The sequence below is a fragment of the Panthera onca genome, chromosome F2 (assembly GCF_046562875.1).
Source record: "Panthera onca isolate mPanOnc1 chromosome F2, mPanOnc1 haplotype 2, whole genome shotgun sequence".
Lineage (NCBI taxonomy): Eukaryota > Metazoa > Chordata > Mammalia > Carnivora > Felidae > Panthera > Panthera onca.
Window position 1 is genome coordinate 41,565,757 of NC_138356.1, and position 22,908 is coordinate 41,588,664.

At 42.3% G+C, this 22,908-nt stretch overlaps 2 protein-coding genes and 1 non-coding gene across 11 annotated transcripts in view; all 3 read left to right on the top strand.

Moving 5' to 3' along the window:
• The window catches only part of ESRP1 (epithelial splicing regulatory protein 1), a 65,115-nt gene extending 55,495 nt beyond the window's left edge, over positions 1-9,620 (top strand). For all 6 annotated transcript variants that reach the window (XM_078441941.1, XM_078441940.1, XM_078441942.1 and 3 more), the window contains one exon: positions 8,444-9,620. Coding sequence is in view for 2 of the 6 variants with exons in the window: in XM_078441942.1 (XP_078298068.1) it covers positions 8,444-8,464 (21 nt within the window). In the remaining 4 variants the exon portion in view is untranslated. The remainder of the gene's footprint in view (positions 1-8,443) is intronic.
• Positions 9,621-13,915: 4,295 nt separating this feature from the next.
• Positions 13,916-14,105, top strand: LOC144615149 (U2 spliceosomal RNA). The gene has a single exon (XR_013553635.2). It is a non-coding gene; the product is annotated as a U2 spliceosomal RNA (small nuclear RNA).
• A 7,730-nt stretch (positions 14,106-21,835) lies between these two features.
• DPY19L4 (dpy-19 like 4) overlaps positions 21,836-22,908 on the top strand; it is a 68,171-nt gene continuing 67,098 nt past the window's right edge. For all 4 annotated transcript variants that reach the window (XM_078441815.2, XM_078441816.2, XM_078441818.2 and 1 more), the window contains exon 1: positions 21,836-21,951. In XM_078441815.2, coding sequence (XP_078297941.1) covers positions 21,936-21,951 — 16 coding nt within the window. In that variant the 5' untranslated portion in view covers positions 21,836-21,935. The remainder of the gene's footprint in view (positions 21,952-22,908) is intronic.

The window sequence follows — 22,908 nt, forward strand, 5'->3', positions numbered from 1 at the left end:
TCTGGCGGGGGGGTGGGGCACACGGGTGGCTCAGTGGGTTAAGCGTCTAACTTCCACTCAGGTCAGATCTCATAGTTTATAAGTACGAGTCCCACATCAAGCTCTCTGCTGTCAGCACAGAGCCCACTTCAGATCCTCTGTCTCCCTCTTGCTCTGCCCCTACCCTACTTGCATGCGTCCTCCCTCCCTCCCTCCCTCCCTCTCTCTCTCTCTCTGTCTCAAAGATAAACATTTAAAAAAATTTTTTTTAACGTTTATTTATTTTTGAGACAGAGAGAGACAGAGCATGAACAGGGGAGGGGCAGAGAGAGAGGGAGACACAGAATCTGAAATGGGCTCCAGGCTCTGAGCTGTCAGCACAGAGCCTGATGCGGGGCTCGAACTCACGGACTGTGAGATCATGACCTGAGCTGAAGTCGGACGCTTAACCGACTGAGCCACCCAGGCGCCCCAAAGATAAACATTTTAAAAATACACACATACATACATACTTGGAAGGGAAAAAGAGGATACTGGGTTTCTGTGTGAGCTTGCTCTAGAGATGGCATTGTGGGGACATGGTCAGGAATTGCTGTAACTTAATTCCTTCATTTTTTGTTGTTGTTGTTGTTGGATTTGGTTTCCTGGCATGCCACTTTAAAATTTTGTTACTGGGGCACCTGGGTGGCTCAGTCAGTTGAGCGTCCGACTTTGGCTCAGATCATGATCTCATGGCTCGTGAGTTCAAGCCCCGTGTTGGGCTCTGTGCTGACACCTAGGAGCCTGGAGCCTGTTTCGGATTCTGTGTCTCCCTCTCTCCCTGTCTCTCTCTCTCTCTCTCTCTCAAGAATAAATTAAACATTAAAATAAAATAAAATTTTGTTACCATTTTCATGGCTGAGGACCCTATGGGCCTTAACTATATGAGTTCTAAATTGGAAAGTGTGGTTGCCAATAGTACAATATTGTCCTTGAGAAATGACAATTGGGGTCTTAGGCTCTCATTCTGAAGTTGTAGAAACCCCAGTTCTGGGATGGAAATGATGATTCTCTGCTATTTTCTGTGAGATTTCAAGATATCTTGGGTACTAAAGAACATTGTGCCCAGATACTTTGCAGTGGGTATGGAGTATTTTCTAGTTTAGTTCACAGGAATGAGAGCACATTATTCTAGCTTTTTGATAGTCTTTTTGATCCATACTTCGTCATTTGAAATGTTCTTTATTCAACTTCTTAATGCTGTTTATGAACATGATAAGCATACTCTTCTATATCATAAAATGAATGTATTGAATGAGAAATGACTAGAGGCATGACTGGGTGGTTCAGTCAGTTGAGTGTCTGACTTCAGGCACTCCCAAGGTCATGATCTTGGGGTTCCTGGGTTCAAGCCCCTCGTGGGACTTTGTGCTGACAGTGGGGAGCCTGCTTAAGATCGTCTCCTTCCTTCTCTCTCTGCTCCTCCCCTGCTTGCACACATGCTCTCAAAAATAAATAAACATTAAAATTTTTAAAAAGAAAAAGAAGAAATGACTAGACGTGGAACTTTGTTCTTTTTTAAAAATGTTACTTACTTTGAGAGAGCGTGTGTGCATGGACACACATACAAGACAGGGAGGGGGAGAGAGAGGGAGAGAGAGAATCCCAAGTAGTCTTATGGGCTGTCAGTGCAGAGCCCCATACAGGGCTCTATCTCACCAATGGCAAGGTCATGACCTGATCTGAGATCAAGAGTAGGATGCTTAACCAACTGAGCCACCCAGGCACCTCAGAGCTTTTTGTTATTATATGAGAAATGTCCTAACTTGACTATAACCATTACTCAACTCTGATTCTATCTTATGTTTATATATTTGAAGTCATGATAGAATATCAGGTGCTCTGTTAAAATCCAGGTGTTTGCATTTATTATTATAAAATCAGATTGATCTACTTTTATATTGAAATTTTTAAAAATTCACATGGAGTACTGGATGAAACACCTGGCTAAGTTATCAGTTATTTAATGATCTCAGCGATCCTGGGAGGTAAGGATCATAAAAGTATTGTGTGCTTATTGGAAAGAATTTGGAACATACAGACAGGTGCAAAGAAGTCACTAATAATTCCACCCTCCAGAAATAACCATAATGAATATTTTCTTTCAGATTCTTTTTTGTACATCCTTATGCAATTTGGACCCCATTTATTTCCCTTTAACCTTCTCGTGTGGCTATATATTTTTTCTCATCATCTATATTAATAATCAAATTTATCATCACTAGTCATCTCTTAAATATCACTAGAATGCCTTATGCTCTGTAAGCAATTTTATATCTCCAGTGCCATTTAAGTCTCATTGCAGCACCATGAGGCATCAGGGCAGGTACCCATGGCTCCATGTGACAGATGAGGAAATGAAACCCAGAGAGGCTGGGTAACTTTCTGAGTCCTACAGTTAATGACCAAGCTGACTAAAGATACATCACTTTGAGTTTCAGTCTTGGTGCTCTTTTCTACTAAGCAAATAAGAGCATGGCAGAGTAAGTACTTCTAGTGGGATGGATGGTGGCCCCAAATAAATGTCCACATCCTAATCCCTGGAACCTGTGACTATTAGCTTATCTGGCAAAAAAAAAAAAAAAAAAAAGGTAAGGATCTTGAGGGGAGTTTATCCTGGATTATGTGGGTGGGCCCTTAATGCAATTATAAAAGAGGCAGAAATAGGGGCACCTGGGCGGCACAGTCAGTGGAGCATATGACTCTTGATCTCAGGGTCATGAGTTCAAGCTTTCATACTGGGTATGGAGCCTACTTAAAAAGGGCAATGGGGAGGACACCAGATGGACACAGGAGAAGAGGAGGCAATATGACCATAGAGGCAGAGATTTAAATAATACAGACATAAGCCAGGGATCACCTGCAACCATTGAAAGGTGGAGAAGGCAAAGAATTGTTCCCTAGGGCCTCTGGAGGATGTACATTCTGGCTGCCAGATATGTGAGAGAAGTTTCTGTTTTAAGTCATCAAATTACATTATTTTTTACAGCAATGACAGGAAACTAGTAACAGTACTTGAAAAATTTATTGAAAGCATGATGCCATTACTGGTTATGGAGTCAGATAAAGGTAGCCAAAGCCCATGATAAGGTCTGATAAAGAAGTTTCAATATTCTGCCTTCTTGTATAGCCAACATTTGTCAGCTAACCCAAGAATTACTCTAGGTATGCCTCTTTTTTTTATCATAAAAGATCCCCAACGACTGCTCACAAGCTGTTGAAGATGCCCTCTTGGGAAGGAGGTTTGATGGCTGTCTGGAAAAAAATGCCTCCTCAAAAGGCCAGAGTTCTTGTTTGTACCCCCAACTCCCTCACCATAAGCTCCAAGTGTAACTCTCCTAGAGTGTTGGGGGGGGGGGGGGGGGCAGGACGAGCTCATAAATTTGTCAACAAATGCTTAGCTATAAACATATTTTGCATACATATGGAGAGACAGTTCTTCAGAGGTAACATTTCCCTATTCTGTAAAATGCACATAACATCACTTCTTCATATGTGACTCAACTTTTCTAGGTAAGAATCAGGTGGGTTAATGAGCGTAAGCAAGTTTTACAAACTATAAAGTTATGCATATAGACAAATAACTACTTTATTTCTATGATTATAATAATCAATACAGAAGCAATGTTGATGACTATTATCTATGCTCCAGACATTGTTCAGATTTCACCAATTTTTCCATTAATGTTCTTTTTCATTTCCATGATCTACTTCCGTGATCCAATCTATGAATCCATGTTGCAGTTATTTGGCCTGTCTCCTTAGTATCCTCTAGTCCATGTTAGTTTCTCAGTCTTTGCTTATTTTTCATGACCTTGACAGTTTTGAGGTATTCTGCTTTTGAGGTATTTTGTGGGCTATCCTTGATTTTGAATTTGTTAAATGTTTTTTGGCAATAATACTGGGGTAATGGGTATTGGGAAAGAATAATACCATGGAGGTGAAGTGCGCATCCTATCACATAATATCTGGGATGCTATTACCTACATAACATTACTGGCGGTGTAATCTTGATCATTTGCTGAATGTCTTAGTTCATCCTGGCTGCCGTAACACAATTCCATGGACTGGGTGTTTTATAAATAACAAACCTCTAATTTCTCACAGTTCTAGAGGCAGGGAGGTCCAAGATGAAGTGTTAACATTTTCCTTTGCTTTTTTGTGAGAACTTTTGTCTATACTGGGTATTTTTGGAAGTTCTTGTGATGTGTTAAGCCTGGTATTTTCACAACAGCTAGGTTTTAAGAAAAAACAAAAGAATACCCAACAATCAAAAACCATGCAGCTTTCATTTGGAGAGTATCTTTTATACCTGGCCTCTTAAGTATATAGTTTAGATTACTTTGTAGTTCGAAAATTACCTGTCTTGCACTATCAACAATAGCCAAATTATGGAAAGAGCTCAAATGTCCATCGACTGACGAATGGATAAAAAAGATGGGCTGTGTGTGTGTGTGTGTGTGTGTGTGTGTGTGTGTGTGTGTGTGTGTGTGTGTGTACTGGAATATTACTCGGTGATCAAAAAGAATGAAATCTGGCCATTTGCAACAACACAGATGGAACTAGAGTGTATTATGCTAAGTAAAATAAGTCAGAGAACGACAAACATGATTTCACTCCTATGATGAATTTAAGATACAAACAGATGAACATAAAGGAAAGGAAGCAAAAATAATATAAAAACAGGGAGATAAACCATAAAAGACTCAAATATAGAGAACAAACTGAGAGTTGCTGGCGGGGTGGGAGGTGGGGGATGGACTAAATGGGTGATGGGCATTAAGGAGGATTTGAGATGGGATGAGCACTGGGTGTCGTATGTAACTAATGAATCACTAAATTCTATTTCTGAAATTATTATTACACTATATGTTAACTGCGATTTAAATTTTTAAAAAATGATATGTCTTTTGTATTATATAATTATTTGCTTGGACCAATATAGTGACTAATATTTTAGTTTCTGGCCAAAATATTCAAGATGTTTCTTGGGTAAATGAGATTTTAAAATGAAACAAGATTTTACTTTCTTTCTCTTTCAGCTAGTATTTATAATAGTGGGCAGCAACAGCTACCTAAATGCCAATTAGTGATTTAAGTGACAAAAATTCTATCAAAACATTTTTCTTTGATTAAAGAATCTGAGTTATGGGTTTTATCTTACCTATTATATAAGGAAAAAGAAACTATTTCTTTGTCCTAACAAAGAAATCTCACAAATGACAGTTTTTTTAGAAAAGAGATGTCAAAATTACTACAAGGAAATAAAATATTACAACTAATCAGAATTGCAGGGTTTTTAAGGGGTTTAGCTTCATTCCATAAGACGTAACCCCAGTTGGTGAAATCCAGTTTTCTTAAATGATTTCTTTGTACATGGTACTTTCAATGTCCGTGTACAAAATAAAACATTTTTTAACACAGATCTTACTGGAAAGGAAAGAGATTTGTGAATATTTGCAGTTGTAACTTCAAAATTGTCTTTGCATAATAGTTTCTTTGTACTTTTACTTTTTTCTGCAGCTAAGGGAAAATAGGAAACATTGGTTGTTTTTTGTTTGTTTTGGGGGTTTTTGTTTTTTTGAGGGGGAGTTGAAGGTTTTGTGGGGTTTGTCTTTTGTTAACAGCTTGAAGTCTAAAGTTTGATTACTAAACACTAAAGTTCCATTGGATACTACTGGGATTAAAAAGCAAGGGGCACCTGGGTGGCTCAGTCAGCTGAGCGTCCGACTTCCACTCAGGTCATGATGTCACGGTTTGTTAGTTCGAGCTCCGAATCAGGTTCTGTGCTGACAGCTCAGGGCCTAGAGCCTGCTTCGGATTCTGTGTCCCCCTCTCTCTCTGCCCCTCCCCTGCTCATGTTCTGTGTCTTAAAAGTGAATAAACACTAAAAAAAAAAAAAAAAAAAGGGCAGGCTTCAGAGGTGAGTGGGTCGCTCAGTCAAGCATCTGACTTCAGCTCAGGGACTTCGAGACCCATATCAGGCTCCACACTGAGGGTGTAGAGCCTGCTTGGGATTCTCTGTCTGCCCCTTCCATATGCACGTGCGCTCTTTCTTGCTTTTCTCTCTCAAAATAAGCTGAAAAAAAAAAACAGCCTTGAGAAAGCTAAACTTTTCATTTTTTTCAGACTTTTCTACATTTTCACAGAATATGAAGGTATAATTTTCAGCGTCTACATTGGTTTCTTATTAGAATGATAATATGAGCTGGGAATGGGAAAGGTTTTATTTATTGACTGATAACAGGCCCATGTTTGACTGACTTGACTGGATCCAAGGGCTTGCTCTTTCCAAACTGTCTCTGTAGGGTACCTCCAGCAACTCTTGGCTTACATCCTTCCATCTTAAATCCAGAAGCAGGCCAGGAATTGAGGTTATTTGGCCTGGCTTAGGTCCATTTCAGAAAGCACTGTGGCCAGGAACATGCAGGGCTCTGATTGGCCATGTCTGTGTCACTTGTTGGGTTCCGTTGTAAAGTTGCTTCATTATGGGCTTAAGATTAGGTCATGGGACAGTCAGTTATTTAAGGACAATTCAGATGCTATTGCCAAAAGAAGAATATAGTAGATCTTGGACAACTGTGTTGGTAGATCATTGATAGAGATTTTATTTGTACTTAGTAACCAAGGGGAAACTTGCATGTCCTGTGTTTTACACTAAGTACTAAATTACAGTCACTTTGTAAACCACATTTTAAGAATGATTTCTAACAAGTATTTCCCTGTTTTATAAATACCTGATTCTAAATTTGTATCAATTTTAGAGTCTATTATTAAAGTAAATCTAACCTTGACCATGATTTCAAACTGGCCATATGAACAGATCTGGACTCTGAAGAACCATTTTTATGTCTATCTGCGGTCCAGTTTCTCATCTACTTGTGAAAGCATGCACAATGCCAAAAGTTTTCACTTTAAAGTTTTTGTGTGGTGGGGCACCTGGGTGGCTCGGTCAGTCGGGCAACCAACTCTTGATTTTACTCAGGTCATGATCTTGCAGCTCGTGAATTCGAGTCCCGCGTCAGGCTCTGTGCTGATGGTGCACAGCCTGCTTTGTTTTCTCTCTCTCCCCCTCTCTCCGCCTATCTCTCTCTCTCACACAATAAATGTATGTATGTATGTTTTTGTGTGGTGTATAAGTGAAATAGCATAACAGAACCAATTTGTGTTCAAATTCTGGACCTGCCGATGACTACTTTAACTGCTCTGTGCCTCCGTTTCTCCATCTGTATGATGGGGATAACATGGTAATCTTTATAGGATGGTTGTACAGATGAATGCACATAAAGGTTGTCTATCAACTGTTCACTGAAAGAGTTGATGTTTCCTGTAATGTCATGCCTTGTTGCTTCTTATTGACTCAAATATTTTTGTTTCATATTTGAAATTACTTATACTAGACTTTAATTTTCAAAAATTGTCTTAATGGTTTTAATAATGGTATCAAGCCTCTTAATATCAGAAGAATTGCTATGATGGGGTGCCTGAGTGGCTCAGTCAGTTGAGCTCTTGATTTCAGCTCAGGTTGTGATCCCAGGGTCATGGGATCGAGCCCCATGTCAGGCTCTGTGCTGAGCATAGAGTCTGCTTGTGGTTTCTCTCTCTCTCCCTGTGTCCCTCTCCCCAGCTTGCATGTGTGCACACACGCTCTATCTCTCTCTCTCTCTCTCTTCCAAATAAAAATTAAAAACACAACAAAACAAAAAAATGCTGTTGTAACTTGAGGACCCAGACTGAGGAATGTCTGTATGTATAGACATTGTAAAATAGTCACTCCACAAAGGAGCTGAGTAAAGTATGGAGGTGCAAACATACACATCATCAACACATGGTAACACAAGGGAGGGAGCTGTGGGAATGCCAGTTACCACATAAATTTCATCTGCCAACACTGCTCCTTGAGAACTTGCTGTAGAAATCCCAACTATGTGTAAAATAACAGCTTCGGATTCTGTGTCTCCCTTTCTCTCTGCTCCTCCTCTGCTCATGCTCTGTCTCTGTCTCAAAAATAAATAAAACATTAAAAAGAAAAAAGGAAAAAAAAAAAAGGGCGCCTGGGTGGCTCAGTCGGTTAAGCGACCAACTTCGACTCAGGTCATGATCTCGCGGTCCGTGAGTTCGAGCCCTGCGTCAGGCTCTGTGCTGACAGCTCGGAGCCTGGAGCCTGCTTTGGATTCTGTGTCTCCCTCTCTCTGACCCTCCCCCGTTCATGCTCTGTCTCTCTCTGTCTCAAAAATAAATAAAAATGTAAAAAAAAGAAAAAAAAGGAATCCCAACTATGTGTAAAATAAAATTGTGGACTCCCTTAAGGCTTTTTTTTGGGGGGGGCCTTTTGTAATTCGAAATCGTTTTATTATAGCTGCCAATAATTGACAATTTAGAGACTGTAATATTTCCTTTTATTGTCTTGTGTTGTTTTTTTCAGTGTTTGAAAGATGTATGGTGATCCCGAAACCGTCAGATATGTCCACTTCTAGCAACTTCAGGGGAAGTTTGTCTACACTCAGGCTGCAGTATTTTCAGCAAACGTGATTGGACCGTGGGCCTGTGCCCTATCTTTTGGTAGAGGAAAAAAATTGAGCCAATGAAGCCAAATCCTTCTAGCAAGCAGCATGCCTGGCTCCTTGCTGATTGCAAATAGGCATTTAAAATGTGAATTGGAAATTGAGTGACTCTAATACTTCCAGCTAACGTGGCATCATAGGTGTTTCCTAAGTTTTAAGTCTTGGACAAAAAATACTAGTGTCTACCGTCTCCATCAGGAACTCTGTTGTGGAAGCTTCATTTGTGTGTTTCCATTTTTCTATCTCCATCTCCCTATCTTCTGCACGAGTGTGCCCTCTTACTAAGTAATTCAAGAATAAGATCTTGGAATACTTGAGTCACAAACTTAAGGAATAAAACTATTCTCCCACTATCTTGGCCATCATGGTGTCTTACAGTTAAAAACGAATGAAAATGATTTTTAAAACACCTTGGGGATAAATCAGAAGATACTGTACACCCACTGCAAAACATACATGGCTTAAAAGTTGCATCTTTTTTCTCAGCAGGTACCAGTTGTAAATAATGAACTAGGGGCCAAAATGCAAAACCAAAAATGAAGCAGCTATGTGTAGCTAGTAATTTCTAGTTTAAACTGTAACTGAACATTGTGGCTTCAAATGTATTATTTTATATTGTACTTTTCCCATTACTGATGGTTTGGACTTTAATAAGAGCTATTCCATAGTTTTTAATATCGCAAAATGAGAATATTTGAACAGTGTATTCTAGAAAGCAATATACTAACTGAAGTGAATGCTTGTATATATTAAGATATAGCCTTAAACCTTTCTCTCTAATGCCTTACCTGTCAAATAATTAAAACTTTTAAAAGCATAGGATTAGAGTCAGCATGCTGGACTGAGAGGTAAACACTGAAGCGGTTAGAGCAGTTACTGATGCTGTCAGCGTTTAGCACTATGTGTTTAGCTGTGTGTATGCTACAAAAGTGCAATATTAGACACTAGCTAGCTAGTACTGCTGCCTCATGGAACTCCAAAGAGGAAAACAGGATTTGATTAAGTAAGTGCACATGTGTCTTTAAGTTCCTCCTATTGTCCTTGGCTTGGATGCAATGCCATGCAGATTTATGTGGCTGCTATTTTTTATTTACTTTGCATTACTTTGATTAACACCTTGAATGGAGAGCCAAACCTTCCCTCTTCACTTGACCAGCAGTGGCCCTTTAACTGCAGTAGGAAAAAAGAAAAAACAAAAAAACTTTTTGTGTGAAAACTGGTGACAACTGGCACTTAGGATCAGAAAAAGAGTTGTTTATACTTGATGCCTTAAGATGCTGTCTGCCCAAAGCTCTGAAAGCCTTAAAGATAGTAATACTTAACTACAATACTACTGAGAGTTTTCATAGAATTGTTACATTTGATAATAAAACATGCCTGTCTAATCTCAAAGTGTGTGTTCTTTTTTATTACTGAAACGGTTAGGGTCATGGAAAGGGTGTGGGTAAGCCATCTTTTCCTGAGGTGGTAAGGTTTTTCCCTAAGTTTGCTATAAGGATTTGCTCGCACTCTCTCTCTCTAAATAAATAAACTTAAAAAAAAAATGCTTAGGGGCACCTGGATGGCTCAGGAGGTTAAGCCTCCGACTTTGGCTCAGGTGTCATGATCTCACAGTTAGTGAGTTCAAGCCCTGTGTCATGCACTGTGCTGACCACTTAGAGCCTGGAGCCCGCTCCGGATTCTGTGTCTCCCTCTCGCTCTCTGCCCCTCCCCCACTCACTCTCACTTTCTCTCTCTCTCCTTCAAAAATAAACGTTAAAAAAATTTTTTTAACGTTTATTTTGAGAGCATGTGTGTGCACACGTGAGAGCAGGGGAGGGGAAGAGAGAATCTCAGGCAGGATCCTTGCTATCGGCGCAGAGCCCATCTCGGGGCTCCATCTCATAAGAATCGTGAGATCATGACCTGGGCCGAAATTGGAGACTCTTAATTGAGCCACCAGGGCACCCCTTCAAACCAAATTCTATCCATTCTTCAAGTCTTTCCTGAGTGGTGCTACTTCAGAGCTGTATATATTGTCAGTATCACTTGACATATATAATCTTGTTACAGAGCTCAAGTGTATCAGTTCTGAATTTAGGTTATAACCTTGTGGACAGGAAGTATGCCTCTGTTTCCCTCTGTTTAGCACATTTCTATTCACTCAATTAGCCCTTATTAAGCATTCACCGAATGAAGTTTAGTTCACGTGGGAAAGTCCCAGTCCTTGCCAATATCATTTACAAAAATGGAGCTGTTGTTTTCAGGTTTGTACTTCACCTTGGGTGTGTCTGACATCATCTGTAAGGAGGTGGTAGAGTTCTCTAGACAAGCTGAGATTCTGACCCATGTTCATGATCTCTGGCAGGCATTTGACATTGCCCAGTCTATTCCCTGCCTTCAAAAACAAAGTTGCCTGTGCTGAACTTATTTGTCTGTTTACCTCCTTGAAATTGTCCCACGTGTAGCTGCCGTTCGCATGGCAGAAAAGAAAAATAGGATGTCGAACTGAGTAAGGGAAGGAAGACAAGATGAGGGCAAAGAGGACCAGAATATATAAAATACCTTAAAGGTTCATCTTTTAGGATCATAGTTGATTACACAATTTCTCTTCCTTTCCCTGCTTTCCCCAGCAGTGGTCGGAAGGGGTGGGTAACCTGCAAAAGTAGAATGATGAACACTTTGTACCCTTTAGCCAGCTTCAACAATTAGGAACTCCAGGCCTGCTCCGGCCTGCTCCCTCTCTCACTCTGCCCCTTCCCCACTCGCACTTTGTCTCTCTCTCAAAAATAAACATTAAATATTTTTTTTAAATTGAGCCACTGTAGCAGGTGCTGTTCTTGATGAAAAGAGTAGAAGACTGGAACTGAACTGAAGACATCTGTTTATGGATGTCTTTGGTTCAAGGTTGGATCTAATCGATGATCTATTCATGTTATAGTCTATGTGCTAATACAAGGAAACAGACTAGGCAGGAGATGATCTACACTCAAGACCAGAAGGCCACCGGGATGAAATTCGCAAGTAAGACCACTAAATGGGTGCCATAGGGAGAAAACTGGTTTTTTTCATTTTTACTGCTTCCTTTGTCTTGAGCGAATTCGTGAAAGCCAAGATCCCAAGGCGTGAACCTAAGGAAAAAAGGTTCAGAAGCAAACTACTTGACTTGCCCAAGCTTAGACCTCACTTTTGTCTTTATTTCAATGTGGTTCAGCACAATTCCATTATGTGGAATGTGGAGGGATATTTAGAGCCAAAAACCAAGCTAGGACTCATTATATTGGAAGAGTATACCATAAACTACAACAAAACAATCACTGAGAACACATTTTGTTAATGATAATAAGCATTATAGTGGTTAAATGAATCTTCACAATAACCTATTATAGTAGGTACAACTATTATTAATAGACTAGGAAATTGAAGCATAGGTCAAGTAAAAAAACTTCATGGTTGCACAGAAAGTAAAGGAAGGGATCTGAAAAATTAAGTGAGATTTGGAGACTGGTTGATAGGGTTACTACTCTCATAGTTGCTCCTTTATCCACTTTGGCTTTTTCCTAGCACTGCACAAACACAGTTCATTGTTTACAGTGTCACAAAGTAGGGCTTCGTAATGTTCCTTTGGTCCACCTTTTTACCCCCTTTGGTCTGCCTTTTTATTTTATTGCCAGCAATGCATTAATTCAGCAGCTGAATTCGTAGCTGCCTATTGTTGCTGTTCTAAAAGTGAATGTAAATGGTAACAAAGCTGCTGGTTGCACACTTGAGTTTGAGCTAGTGTTTTATAACTGAAACCTGTATGATAGTAGAATTAAATACCCAGGCACCTGGGAGGCTTAGTTAGTTGAGCACCTGACTGTGGCTCAGATCATGATCTCACAGTTTGTGAGTTTGAACCCCACATGGGACTCACTACTGTCCGAACGGAGCCCACTTTGGATACTTTACCCCTTCTTTCTCTGCCCCTGTCCTGCTCACACACACTCTCTCTCTCAAAAATAAACAAACATTGGGGCACCTGGGTGGCTCAGTCGGTTAAGCGGCCGACTTCGGCTCAGGTCATGATCTCGCGGTCCTTGAGTTCAAGCCCCGCGTCAGGCTCTGTGCTGACAGCTCAGAGCCTGGAGCCTGTTTCAGATTCTGTGTCTCCCTCTCTCTCTGACCCTCCCCCGTTCATGCTCTGTCCCTCCCTGTCTCAAAAATAAATAAAATGTTAAAAAAAATTTTTTTTAATAAAAAAATAAATAAACAAACATAAAAAATAAAAAGAATTAAGGGGCACCTGGGTGGCTCAGTCAGGTAAGTGTCCTACTCTTGGTTTTGGCTCAGGTCATGATCTCGCGGTTTGTGAGTTCGAGCCCCGCATCCAGCTCTGTGCTGGCAGTGCAGAGCCTGCTTGGGATTCTCTCTCCCTCTCTCCCTGCCCTTTCCCCATTCATGCTTTCTCTTACTCAAAAATAAATAAGCATTAAAAAAAAAAAAAAAGAATTAAACACCACAAAGAACACATTAAAAAAAAAAATCAATGTAGTGGCGTCTGAGTGGCTCAGTCGGTTGAGTGTCCAACTCTTGATGTCAGCGCAGGTCATGATCCCAGGGTTGGGACTGAGCCCTGCATTGGGCTCCTTGCTGAGCATGGAACTTGCTTGAGATTTCTCTCTCTCTCTCTCTCTCTCTCTCTCCTTTCTGCCCTCCCTCCCCTCCTCACATGTCCTCCCCTCTCTAAAATAAAAAACAGGGGCGCCTGGGTGGCTCAGCCGGTTAAGCGTCTGACTTTGGCTCAGGTCATGATCTCACAGTCCGTGAGTTTGAGCCCCACGTCGGGCTCTGTGCTGACAGCTCAGAGCCTGGAGCCTGTTTCAGATTCTGTGACTCCCTCTCTCTGACCCTCCCCTGTTCATGCTCTGTCTCTCTCTGTCTCAAAAATAAACACTAAAAAAATTTTTTTAACTAAAAAACAAAAAAATTTTTAAAAATTAAAAAACATCGGGGCGCCTGGGTGGCTCAGTCGGTTGAGCAGCCGACTTTGGCTCAGGTCATGATCTCGCGGTCCGTGAGTTCGAGCCCCGCGTCGGGCTCTGTGCTGACAGCTCAGAGCCTGGAGCCTGTTTCAGATTCTGTGTCTCCCTCTCTCTGACCCTCCCCTGTTCATGCTCTGTCTCTCTCTCTGTCTCAAACATAAATAAACGTTAAAAAAAAATAAAAAAAAACCAAAAAAACAAAAAACATCAATGTAGGAGTTCCTGGCCGGCTCAGTCAGTGGAGCACGCAACTCTTGATTTCAGAGTTGTGAGTTTGAGCACCACGTTGGGTGTGGAGGAGACTACTTAAATAATCTTTAAAAAATATGAATTGCTTCTCGGCCTTTTGGCTAAGATCGAATGTAGTATCTGTTTTCATCAGTTTAATATCTGGCATGTCCTATATCGGAGGACCATATATTAAATGGGGTTTTGGAGTGGGAGATGGAATAAGAGCTTGCTCCGTCCACTCCACCCATCGACTTGCTACTGCAGTACTTCCAGGAACGGTGCACCCCCTCAGGGACAACAGTAGGGGGAAAAAAAGAAAATCAATGTGAAATTCTTGGCTTGCTCTGCTTCTGGCCTCCCTTGTGATTCATCCTTCCCTACCTGGAGGTGTTTTTCATGGTTCCTTCCTCAGCTACCTTTTCCATCCATTCATTCTCTGAGCAAACTCATTTTCTTCCACACACACACAGGTGTGCCACAGACTTCTATACTCAACACTATAATGGACATTTCCATTTGGACATCTCCCCTGGCAATTCAAATTCAACATGCTTAAAATAGAACTTATCTATGACCAAAAACCTGCTTGTACTCTTGCATTCTGGTTATACTCCTTGTATTCTTTTTACTTCAGGAAGCCATGCATTGTACCACCAAATGTTAAAGTTAAGAAAGTCCTTCTTGGGGCGCCTGGGTGGTCAGTTGGTTAAGCGGCCGATTCGGCTCAGGTCATGATCTAGCAGTCCGTGAGTTCGAGCCCCGCGTCGGGCTCTGTGCTGACTGCTCAGAGCCTGGAGCCTGTTTCAGATTCTGTGTTTCCCTCTTTCTCTGACCCTCCCCCGTTCATGCTCTGTCTCTCTCTGTCTCAAAAATAAATAAACGTTAAAAAAAAAAAAAGTCATTCTTTAACTTCCTCTTTCACGTGTTTTTGCCTCAATACTGGAGTCCTTGCATCAAATTCTGCTTTCCTCTCTTGGCAGAATGTTTAAAAAAAAAAAAACAAAACACCTTTTAAATTAACACAGATCTGGGGCACCTGCATGGCTCAGTTAAGTGTTCAACTTCAGCTCAGGTCATGATCTCTCTTTGTGAGTTCGAGCCCCGCATCGGGCTCTGTGCTGACAGCTCAGAGCCTGGAGCCTGCTTCACATTCTGTGTGTCCCTTTATCTCTGCCCCTCCCCCTCTCATGCTCTATCTCTCAAAAATCAACATTAAAAATAAATAAATACAGATCTGATTACATGTTCCTTAGAAAAGCACTTATCGAGGTATGATTGAGATACAAGAGCTGTACATATTTAATGTACACAACTTGGATGAGTTTGGAATTAAGTACACACTCACCACAACTGATGTCACAAACATCCGTCACCTCCAACAGGTTCCTCCTGGCATCTTTATTTTTTGTATGTGTGTGATAACACACAATGATTATATATTCCTAAAATCTTTAATAAATAATTTTTTAAGTTTATTTATTTATTTTAAGAGAGAGAGAGAGAGAGAGAGAGAGAGAGAGAGAGAGCATGAGCAGGGGAGCAGCAGAGACAGAGGGAAAGAGAAAATTCCAAGCAGGCTCCACACTGACAGTGTGGAGCCCAACACGGGGCTCGAACTCACAAACCATGAGACCATGACCTGAGCCAAAACCCAGAGTCTTTAACCAAGAAAAAACCAACCGAGCCATCCAGGTGCCCCGTTAAAATCTTTTGATTAAATGTTCCCATTTGCTATTGGAAAAAATCGACACATGTATGACTGCATGGTATTGTATGGGATGCCTCCTGCTACTTCTTGAGCCTTTTTTTTTTCAGGGCACTCTTCCCCTCGTGTGCTACATTTTGTTGTTTTTTCTAGCTTTTTGTGGGTTTTGTCTGAAATACCTTTTTTCCCCCCTCTGTTATTCCTCTTTTCACTAACTGCTACTCAGAAATATTTTTCTCAGGGAGGTCTTTTCTGATTCACTGAGATCAACTGCCTAAATTGTAACTTTCATCGAGGCAGTGTGTATCTTCCCAGTGTATCGTTAGTGACTAGCCAGTTTTGAAATATGTACACAATAACTGTTGAATGAAAAAGTTTATGTTCATTCCTAAAGAGGAAAACTAATGTGATTCTTTTTTAAAAAAAGTAATTCTATACAGTTTTAAGAATTTTTATAAATTGAAGTGTTGCTAAACAGCGGCACCTGGTGGCTCAGTCAGGTAAGCATCTGACTTCGGCTCAGGTCCCACAGTTTGTGGGTTCGAGTACTCTCTGCTGTCGGCATGGAGCCTGCTTTGGATCCTCTGTCCCCCCTCTCTCTGCCCGTCCCCTGTTCACACACACACACACACACACACACACTCTCTCTCTCTCTCTCTCTCAAAAATAAGTAAACATTAAAAAAATAAAATGTTGCAAAACAGTAAAAATTGTTTTTCTTTTTTTTTTTTTAAATTTTTTTTCAACGTTTTTTTATTTATTTTTGGGACAGAGAGAGACAGAGCATGAACGGGGGAGGGGGAGGGGCAGAGAGAGAGGGAGACACAGAATCGGAAACAGGCTCCAGGCTCCGAGCCATCAGCCCAGAGCCTGATGCGGGGCTCGAACTCACGGACCGCGAGATCGTGACCTGGCTGAAGTCGGACGCTTAACCGACTGCGCCACCCAGGCGCCCCTAAAAATTGTTTTTCTTTAGCATCATTAAAAATGTTTAGACGTCAGTATTAATGCAGTTATTAATGGTATGCTTTTTATTTTGAAGTACAAATTCAGAGAGTCACTTTGCACATTGTACACATCCAAAGTACACATCCAAAGTGAGTTTTGTTTAAAATTTATCTAAACATGACGTTTTCGGCTGCGTCTGCCATCTACTGGACATATAGTGCTACTGGATCTTCAGAGTCCTATTCTCAGCCAGAGTGTTTATTCAGGATTCCAATAGGATTTTAAAAATATATTTGTATTTAAATCATGTCATAATTGATTTCTTCACGGTACTTAAAAATATAGGGTCACCTCGGTGGCTCAGTTGGTTAAGCGTCCGACTTCGGCTCAGTTCATGATCTCACGGTTCTGGTGAGTTCAATGAGCCCCGCATCGCATCGGGCTCTGTGCTGACAGCTCAGAGCCTGGAGCCTACTTCGGATTCTAGGTCTCCCTCTCTCTTTGCCCCTCCCCCACTCATGCTCTGTCTCTGTCTCTCTCACTCCAAAATAAGCAAACATTTAACAAATTAAAAAAATAAATAAATGTTTTGGCAATTTCTCTATTACACATGAATTGTTATGTTGCTAAGTCATAATTTTGTTGTTTTTTAAAATTTTTTTTAAAGTTTATTCATTTATTTTCAGAGAGACAGAGACAGTAAGAGTGGGGGAGGGGCAGAGAGAGAGGGAGAGAGAGAGAATCCCAAGCAGGCTCCGCACTGGTAGCGCAGAGCCCGATGCGGGGCTCGAACCCATGAATCCGGGAGCCCATGACCCGAGCCGAAACCAAGAGTCGGCTGCTTAACTGACTGAGCCACTCGGGTGCCCCAACTGAGTCATAATTTTGAAGAGAAACAGTTTCCCCCACAAAATCATTGTGCTCTTTTCGATTTAAGATACGTATAATTTGGAAGTGTGATTAGTGCCCAGCAGAGCAGGTCTTGAGATGCCTGGTAAATCATCTGCACTGGCTGTTTGAGAAGTAGTTCAGTGGTAGCTCCAGGACTGGACTAGGCCCATCCAGGTCTGGCCTGAGCCAGGATGGCAAAACAGCAGAGCAACTTCATGTGCTGGGACTTTAGAAATGACAGATTTTTTTTTTTTTTTTTTTTCTGAATTAGTTCAATTGAGGTACTCAGAGTCCACCTGCTATCTAACTGCCTTCCCTCTATCATAAGAAAGAATTTAATCTGTTAATTACACGTTCCCAGAGGCCTGAAAGCAGTCAATGCTAGATGGCTTCAAATGGGGCCGGCTCAATCCATGTAAATAGGGCTACTGGAATTAGTGGAAACAAACAAAACACCAAGTCAAACTGAATAAAAAAAAATCAGATAATTAAATGGGAATTTCAAATAAATAGATAATTTTTATTAAATATGGCCCAAATAATACATGAGACATAGTTATACAAAAGTGTTCTGCATTTTATCTGGCGCCTTTAATATATAATTCAATTCAATTTCACAAATATTTAGAGAGCATACTATCTGAAAGAAAAGAGGAATGGATCTTGGTACAAAGTCAGCAAACTGTGTCTACTAAAACAGAAGTTTGCTGGAGAAATCTTCAGTAATAGACCACTAAATGCCAATAATGTTTTGCTTTATGAGTATTCTTTCATATGACCAATTTGGTTAAAAACCTCTTTCTAGAGGAGTTTTAACACTAGAAAAAACTGAAGTTTAGAAAATGTCCTAAGATATCTAGTTAAAAAATATTTACTTACTTTGGAACACCTGGGAGGCTCAGTTAGGCAGCCAGCTGTTGGTTCCAGCTCAGGCCATGATCCCATGGTTTGTGAGTTGGAGCTCCACATAGGGTTCTGCGCTGACAGTGCAATGCTTGCTTGGGATTCTCTCTCTGCCCCTCCCCTACTTACTCCCTCTCTCTCTCTCTCTCTCTCTCTCTCAAAATAAATAAAATTTTGAAAATATGTATTTATTTACTTATTTTATTTTCGGGAGAGCAAGAGTATGCACATGAGTGTGGGAGAGGGGCAGAGGGAAAGAGAGAATCCCGAGCAGGTTCCGTGGTCAGCACAGGGCCTGATGTAGGGCTCAACACAGGACTCGACACAGGGCTCAATCCCACAACCCTGAGATCATGAACTGTGCTGAAATTGAAAGTCGGATGCTGAACCTGAGCCACCCAGGTGCCACAAAAAATATTTAAATGTAATATAGATTGTTTAATGTATCTCCCTTGGGAGGACTATAGCGTTCACAGTTTGACTCTGTTGGTTTGCATGATTGTAGCCCTCCTGATCAGTGGAAGAGGAAGACAGCAAATCCTTACAATGAGTGACAAAAGAGAAAATGTATTCAGGAGGCATGGAAGCACAGCTTCAAACAATGAGGAATAAGTGAGGCCTCTGTGAGAAACAACTGAGGAGCAACTGAGAGTGTAACCCTGATTCCCTTTCCTTTTAAAAAAACTTTTTTTAATGTTTATTTTTGAGAGACAGAGAGAGAGAGACAGAGACAGAGACAGGGCACAAACAAGGGAGCAGCACAGAAAGAGGGAGACACAGAATCCGAAGCAGGCTCCAGGCTCTGAGCTGTCAGCACAGAGCCCGATGCGGGGCTTGAACTCATGAACTGCGAGATCATGACCTGAACCAAAGTCAGATGCTTAACCAACTGAGCCACACAGGCACCTCAACCCTGACTCCCTTTTAATGAAGAGGTACAGGGGGTAAAATTTCACACTAATCCAAAATCACAATCAGAACTAGTGAACAAAACAGCTTCAAATCAAAAGATAGTTCTCATGGATAGTGTAGAATACACAATTTATGTTGGTCTTCTAAGTCACACCCACAGCTAATACTTGCTATTATCAACAACTTTTAAGTCAATTCCCAAAATATTTGTCTACAAAGTGTTTTCAAAGAGTTGAAAGTATGGGGATCAAACATGACCAAAATACAAGCCAGAATATAACTGTGGTCAGGGTGCTACCTGTTTCAAAAATGAATTGATCCCATTTGGTTAAGAGGTCACAAAGGAGATGGTGTTTGAGAATAATATAAACATGTTGTTAACCAATGTGCAGTTGAGACTTTATTATATAATAAAAACAAAATTCTGTATCTTTTTTTTTTTTTTTCAACGTTTATTTTTTTATTTTTGGGACAGAGAGAGACAGAGCATGAACGGGGGAGGGACAGAGAGAGAGGGAGACACAGAATCGGAAACAGGCTCCAGGCTCCGAGCCATCAGCCCAGAGCCCGACGCGGGGCTCGAACTCACGGACCGTGAGATCGTGACCTGGCTGAAGTCGGACGCTTAACCGACTGCGCCACCCAGGCGCCCCAAAATTCCGTATCTTTAGGAGAGGAAAAGCTGAACTTACACAAGGATTTTCTATTTCTGTTCTGTTCCTAATAATAAGATGAAGCATTTGACAGAAGAATGTTGATGAAATAGACTTTGCCTGTATCTGATTTCAAGTAGCTAAGTTCTTGGGGGCTTTTTTTTTTTTTAAGTTCATTTATTTTGAAAAAGAGGGAGAGAGTGTGCTCATGAGCAGGGGAGGGGCAGAGAGACAGAGGAGGTGGCACGGGGGAGAGACAGAGAGAGAGAGAGAGAGAGAGAGAGAGAGAGAGAATCCTAAGCAGGCTGATGCGGGGCTTGAACTCGAAGTGATCTTTGGACCATGCATCCATACCCATGCCCATTGCCATCTGGAAGCAGCTGGTATTAGAGAATAATGGATTGGCCTTCTGAAAACTCAGATATAATGCCTACTGCAAGGCAATATCTTGAGCAGTTTGGGTTCTATCTTTTCAGATTATGTATATATTTTGAATACAAAATGGCCCATTTCTCTCAAAGCAAAATGAGAGATGGAGGGGAAATAGAATGCTCCATTCTCATTATCCTTATGTGGAGGTTTTAGGGTTCAAGGGAAGAACAATGTTTCTACTAGGAAACAAACACAATCATGATTCCACTGGTTATCTATCTAAAGATTGAATAATGATCTTTGTTCTTTCATATTTTCATTTCATTTTAAGAAGCTGTTTTTCCTTTCTATCCACTACTGTTTAGAGCAGGCACATTTGTAATTAAGCCCATCAGTCACCTTGAGATGATTATGAAGGAACTATAGGAAGAATGGTCATCATCACCTCAAGACTCTCAGAAAAACTGTTTTTCCATGAGATGGAACTCTTGCAATGAAGCTCATCTAATAAGGAGAGCGCTCTGGTATCTGCTGTCCATGGCATGGGCCCTGCCATAGCTTCAGGTTTTCAAGGACCATACATTTTGTTCTGTCCTTTGATCTGGGTCTTTTCTGGTCCACTGGCAACCTCCACCGCGTTTCTAACTCCTGGTCCAGTGTTGTTTAAGGGCAAAACTTATGTATAGGCAACCAAAGCCATAAAAAGAGTTCTTGGAACCGTTTTTGCACAGCACTGAAAAACGATAGCTTCTCTCCAAATATCCTAACTTGACAAAGGCGCTCTTAGGCGAATCTTCATGCCTGCTATAAATGGGATGTTCGTAATTACCCCATGACTTCAGTGAGTTCTTGTGCTTCTTTCTCTCGCTCTAAAATGAGCATTTTCTCATCTAAATCTACTTCTGGGTATTGTTGGGGGAAAGTTCCTGGCATTTGTTGGAGAATGCCAGCCGTAATACAAGCAAAGATATAAACAGCGTAACAAGTTAAAACTATGTTCGGCTGCTGTGGAATATCTGAATGTATCCGCTCCCCCCACTGACCATCGTATTACTGTTTCTTTAAATATCTTGAAACGCAAATGCATTTGTCCAACCAGTTTGGGGAGTTAAAAACAAAGTTCCAAGCACAAGCTTTCTTGTAATGAGCACGTGGCCTACTACACCGAAGCGCCATCCAGAGCGTTTTACCGCTGCCTGAAATCACCCGGCGCGCAGGTACCGAGAGGAGTTCGGAGCCCTGGCTTCCAGATGGCCTCCAGTCCATCTCGGGGGCCTCAGCTTCCTCTCTGTAAAATGGGGCGCGGACGGGGTTCGGATCTGGAAGATGTGGCCGACGCTATTCTCCGACTGAGTCGGAAGACAAAAGCCTCGGCCAGCCCCCTGCGCTCCCACCTTTCGGAAGGGGCGGGCGAAGGGAGGGGCTTCGGCAAACTGCTGGAGCGGGCCCGGAGCGAGGGCTGTGGGCGGTGCCACCCGCGGCGACTCCCCTTCCTGCCCGCGCAGGCCCAGGCACGCCCGCAAAACGCTCCGGCTGCCCTTCGCTCCCGGCTCTCTGGTTCCCGGGCAGCCCGGGGAGACGCGGTTGGCGGCGACACCGGAGGGGGGCGGGTCAGGAAGTGGGGGCGCGGCGGCCGGGAGCTGTCCTGGGGCTGCCGAGGGGCTCGGCGACGCTGAGGACCGGCGACTCCGGGCCGCGCGGGAGCCTGAGGGGCGCCCGGACCTCCGCGGAGACGATGGCGGAGGAAGAAGGTGACGGCCTCGGGGTCCAGCGCGCCAACTGTCGCTCGTGGTCGCGGGAAGGAGGGGCGGGGGCGCGAGGGGCCCAGAGGCCTGGGCTGCGGGCGGTCAGTGGCCGCGGCCGCGCGGGGTGGGGGGCGGGAAGAAGCGGGGTGGCGGCGGCGCGGGGACATTTGGGAGCGAAGTGAGTGGCCTGAAGTTTTGTCCGCCTCAGTGGGAAGCAAAGGTGGAGCTTAAAGTTGGGAATCGGGCTGGTAGAGAAAAAGCTGGGGGTGGGAGGAGTGCTTGAGAGGGGAGGCCACTAGTAGATAATTAATGGGGTGGGGAGCATAGTTTGGTTTAGAAGATGGAGGCTTGGGCACTGAGTGCATATTTGAAAGTGAGAGTGTTTAACCAAATGCCCCTCATTCTGAGTGCCCTCTTCAGAGGTCTGTGGACGCTGATAAATATGAAGTCACAGGGCGAGAGGAGCCGCACGCCTAGGGTGTAGAAAGAGGCGGGGGTTGGGGAGGGGAAACTGAAGAAGGCCTGGTCACTTACAGGTTAGGGGGAGGTGGTAAAGGCTGAAGGGTGTAAGTATTTTGGGAGGATTAGGAAGCCACGAGTGCTTTGAGGGTGGAAGTGGGTGGGCCGGAGAAAGCTTTCCATGCCCCCACAGGGCCAATGTTAAGAAAATTAAGCTCTTCAGTGATATTTAAAATGATAAGTATGAGAGATAATTGGGGAGTTGGAGGAATTGATCAGCTAGTGATAGATATCACAGGAAGCATTCATGGCATAACAACTTCATAATACCCGTGCTAGTGTGGGGAACAGATCTATTTGATGGTGTCGCTTGACTGAGCGGTTAGATTTTGCATCCTGGTGGGAAACATGCCTTTTTACTTCCTTGAGTGCGGTTGTGAATGTGATCTCATTTAGATTTAAACCTTTATTGAACCAAGAGTGCAAGGAGGGAATTTCAAGAAT